The sequence below is a fragment of the Pygoscelis adeliae genome, unplaced genomic scaffold (assembly GCF_000699105.1).
Source record: "Pygoscelis adeliae isolate BGI_AS28 unplaced genomic scaffold, ASM69910v1 Scaffold179, whole genome shotgun sequence".
Lineage (NCBI taxonomy): Eukaryota > Metazoa > Chordata > Aves > Sphenisciformes > Spheniscidae > Pygoscelis > Pygoscelis adeliae.
In genome coordinates, this window is record NW_008825612.1 from 2,765,869 (window position 1) to 2,769,123 (window position 3,255).

Consider the following 3,255-nt stretch of genomic DNA (forward strand, 5'->3'; position numbering starts at 1 on the left):
TGCTGAACCTCAGCGGACAGCTTCAGAGGACACGAAGGCAGCCAAAGAGCAAGACCTACTTGAAGACACAAGATCTGGTGATCAGCACGGTGCCTCCATGGTTACAGCCCCCGTCAAGATCACACTCACTGAGATAAAAAGCACTGGGGAAGCTGCCAGCAAAGAGTCAAGCCCAACTCAGCTGGAGACCGGCCTAAAGCCGAGCCATGAGGTGGTACCAACGGTGACGGTGTCAGAGCCAGAAGATGACAGCCCGGGGTCTGTCACACCACCGTCCTCTGGCACAGGTAATGCCGGCGCGTGGCATCATTTTTTTTTTGCTCTTCAGTGAGTGGTTGCAATTGTAGGCCTGCACATCGGAGAATTAGTATGGGTTTGTGGGGTGGGTCTAAGGGGGTGCGAGCGGACATTAATGCAGGTGTTTCTGCTCTGCTCGGGCACCACTTTGCATTGCTGAACTGAAGGGGGACACGAGCCGTGCTGCCCATCACTAACACACCACTTGGGGCGGGCTACCCTTTCTGTATGAAAAGAGGGGAAGACAGTGCTGGGGATCTACAGATATAAGTTGCCGAGAGCCACTCAGGAGCAGGGCTGGGGTCAAATCAAGGCTGGCTGAGCCCGGTCCTCATGGGGACCTCTCCTCGAGGGGAAGTTGTGAGCTAGTGGGTGTCATTGGGGGTATCGTCAGCCAGGCGATGGTTTGGGCTGGATCCCGGCGATTTTGGGGTCTCTTGGTCACCCTGGCTGGCCACGCTCCCTGGAGGAAATGAGGTGTGTGGGACCGGGATGCTACAAATATCTGGGTTCATTTTTTTTTTTAATTTTACTGGCTGTTTTAACACCTCTTTGTTCTTGCAGAGAATAAGGTTAAATTGTTAAAAATAAGTGCTGTTTTCAAGTGAAAGTGCTGCTTTTAGAAAGTGCTGAGGAAGGAAATGCTGTCACCTCATTTACAAAGGGGACGGGAGGGACAAAGGGCCAGTCACTTTTAAAGGCTCCTGATTTCTACTGGGGGGGGCACCAAAATCCCATGTTCATACATTTTCTTATTGTCTGGTTACTGCAGTAGTACATAATATCTATTCCTCATTTTCCTTATTATACACTGCTAAAATATGAAAGTAGTGTAGTGTTTTAAAAAGGAATAAAGTTCTGTGACAGGAAACAGAATTTCCGGACTTGAAATTAAATTTCAATGTCCTAGATCAAAACCCTTTGACAATGAACATTTGACATTTGACGATGAACATTCCCAAGCTGAAATTTCCATTGCTTTGATGGCATCTAGAAGCATTTAAAAATCAACTGGAATTTCCTTAAAATGGCAGTTTGCAATTTCCACCCACACTAATGCCTACCCGTAGAGAAATACCTAGTTCCTATCCAAAACTGAGCGTGCATTTGTACACTTTCATACAAAAAAAAGAGATAGAAGGAGTCCACCGCAGCTGTGAGTGTATCCTGCCTGCATCAGCCAGAAACTTTAGATAATAAATAGACTTTAGAGTCCCATTTTTCTTCTTTTATTTGACTGGGTGACATCACACGCTGCTTCTGGGACATGCTGTTTTTTACTGATTTACACTTTTTGCGCTGCAAGGTAATTAAGAACTTCAGGCACTAATTGTAATTTATTCAGTCTTTGGCGACTGTTCAAGGCTGCCTTCATGACACTCGATAACCATATCCCATCAAAACAGCTGAATAGTGTGTGGCTGAGCCTCACGGCTGCTGCCTTACTGGGAGGCACTGGTGTGGCCGGCGTAATTGCTGCCACAGAAATGTTCCTCTCCATGGGCAAAGCTGATCCCCAGCACTGCCTGAACAGCCCTGGGAGGTCCCACCGCCTTGCATTGGGGTGCTGGAAAGCCAGAAGCAACTGCTTATCTATTGCATTAAAGGAAGAAGCAGGCATCTTCCTTTAGGGGCTGGCTCCGCAGGGTGTTTTCTCTGGATTTTCCCCCTTCCCTGCAGCTGGGGACATGCTGCGCCCAGGCTCCGCATTCATAAGTGATGAAGAAATGTAAAACCTGCCCTTGCTATTTCTACCCAGTGACCCAGCAAAGTTGTCGCTCCTAGATACCCCTCAAACATCCTGGCGAAGTCCCCAGTTCCCCCCTGCTTGGATCAGGACTTTTGAAAATGGTTTGCTTTTAATTACTGGCCATCATCTTTCTGGGGAAGGAAGACATGGTCTGTTCATATGCTGCGCTGGCGCTGAAAGGCGGTGGGTATTTATACACTTCCCTGTGCCAGCAGTAAATATGACACCCTGCTGCTGGCCACAAAGGACGTTTTTGTTCACAAGGTAAATGCCGTGGCTGAGAGTTAGTTACAAACTGCCAGTGCGGGCAGGAGCGGGGTGAAGCCGAGGGACTGCGTGTTGCTGCGCTACGAGGGCTGGCGGTCACATGCCTGTTTGGACGTGTGCCGGATTAAGTCATTGCTCAGGGAGAAAATGCTTACATGCGGTAATGCAGGAGAGCGGCGCAGCTCACACGGCCTTCCTGCAGCCAGAGGAAAAGGATGCACAGGCTCCTGCTCAGTGTGTCTGATTCAACAGAAACTTCCTGGCATCCGGACAGGAGTGTGTCGTAACAGTCCCAAACACCTTAATCCTGTCTACGGCCATACTCTGGGTTGCAGAAGGACTTTCTCATGCGAGAGGGATGTGTTACAAGAGAGCTGTCTTGTTGGAGGAGCTGCAGACGTGCCAGCAATAGGTGCTCAAAACTGCCAGTGATGTGTATTGGCAGATGCACAAACCAAAACTGGTTGGGGGGGTGTGGGGACGTTGTTTTTCTTGCCCATCTCCCAGCAGGACGTCATGGCTCGGGTGCTGTCATTAAAATCTCCCTCTTTACCTGATTCATCTTGGGGAAGGCATATGATCAGGAAGAAATCAGCTACGCTATTGCCATGAGAAATTAAGTCAGCAAATAGCCCCAAATAGTGTTTTTTTCCCAGATCATATAAAGAGATCTGATACAATCTCTTTCCCACCCTCTGTTGTAGAAGAGCTTCCAGAGGTGGCCCATGCAGCCAGGTGGCCCCGGGGAGCCAATGCCGGTGGCTGCACCCCAAGTAGGGCTGGGCTGAAGGCTAATACCCACTGGGAGCAGGTGCAGGTCAGCTTGGGGCTCCCCACACCTGAAACTGAGGGGCTGGAAACCTTCCCCTGCTCCGCTGCAGTCCCCAGATGTCCGGATACAGGCAGTGTCCTGCCATGGTCCTCTTTACCAGCATCAGCAG

At 49.7% G+C, this 3,255-nt stretch overlaps 1 protein-coding gene across 1 annotated transcript in view; it reads left to right on the forward strand.

The window, feature by feature from the left end:
- The window catches only part of RTN1 (reticulon 1), a 125,448-nt gene that overhangs the window by 67,926 nt on the left and 54,267 nt on the right, over positions 1-3,255 (forward strand). The window contains exon 2 of the mRNA XM_009332739.1: positions 1-287. This exon is cut by the window's left edge and continues 466 nt beyond it. Coding sequence (XP_009331014.1) covers positions 1-287 — 287 coding nt within the window. The remainder of the gene's footprint in view (positions 288-3,255) is intronic.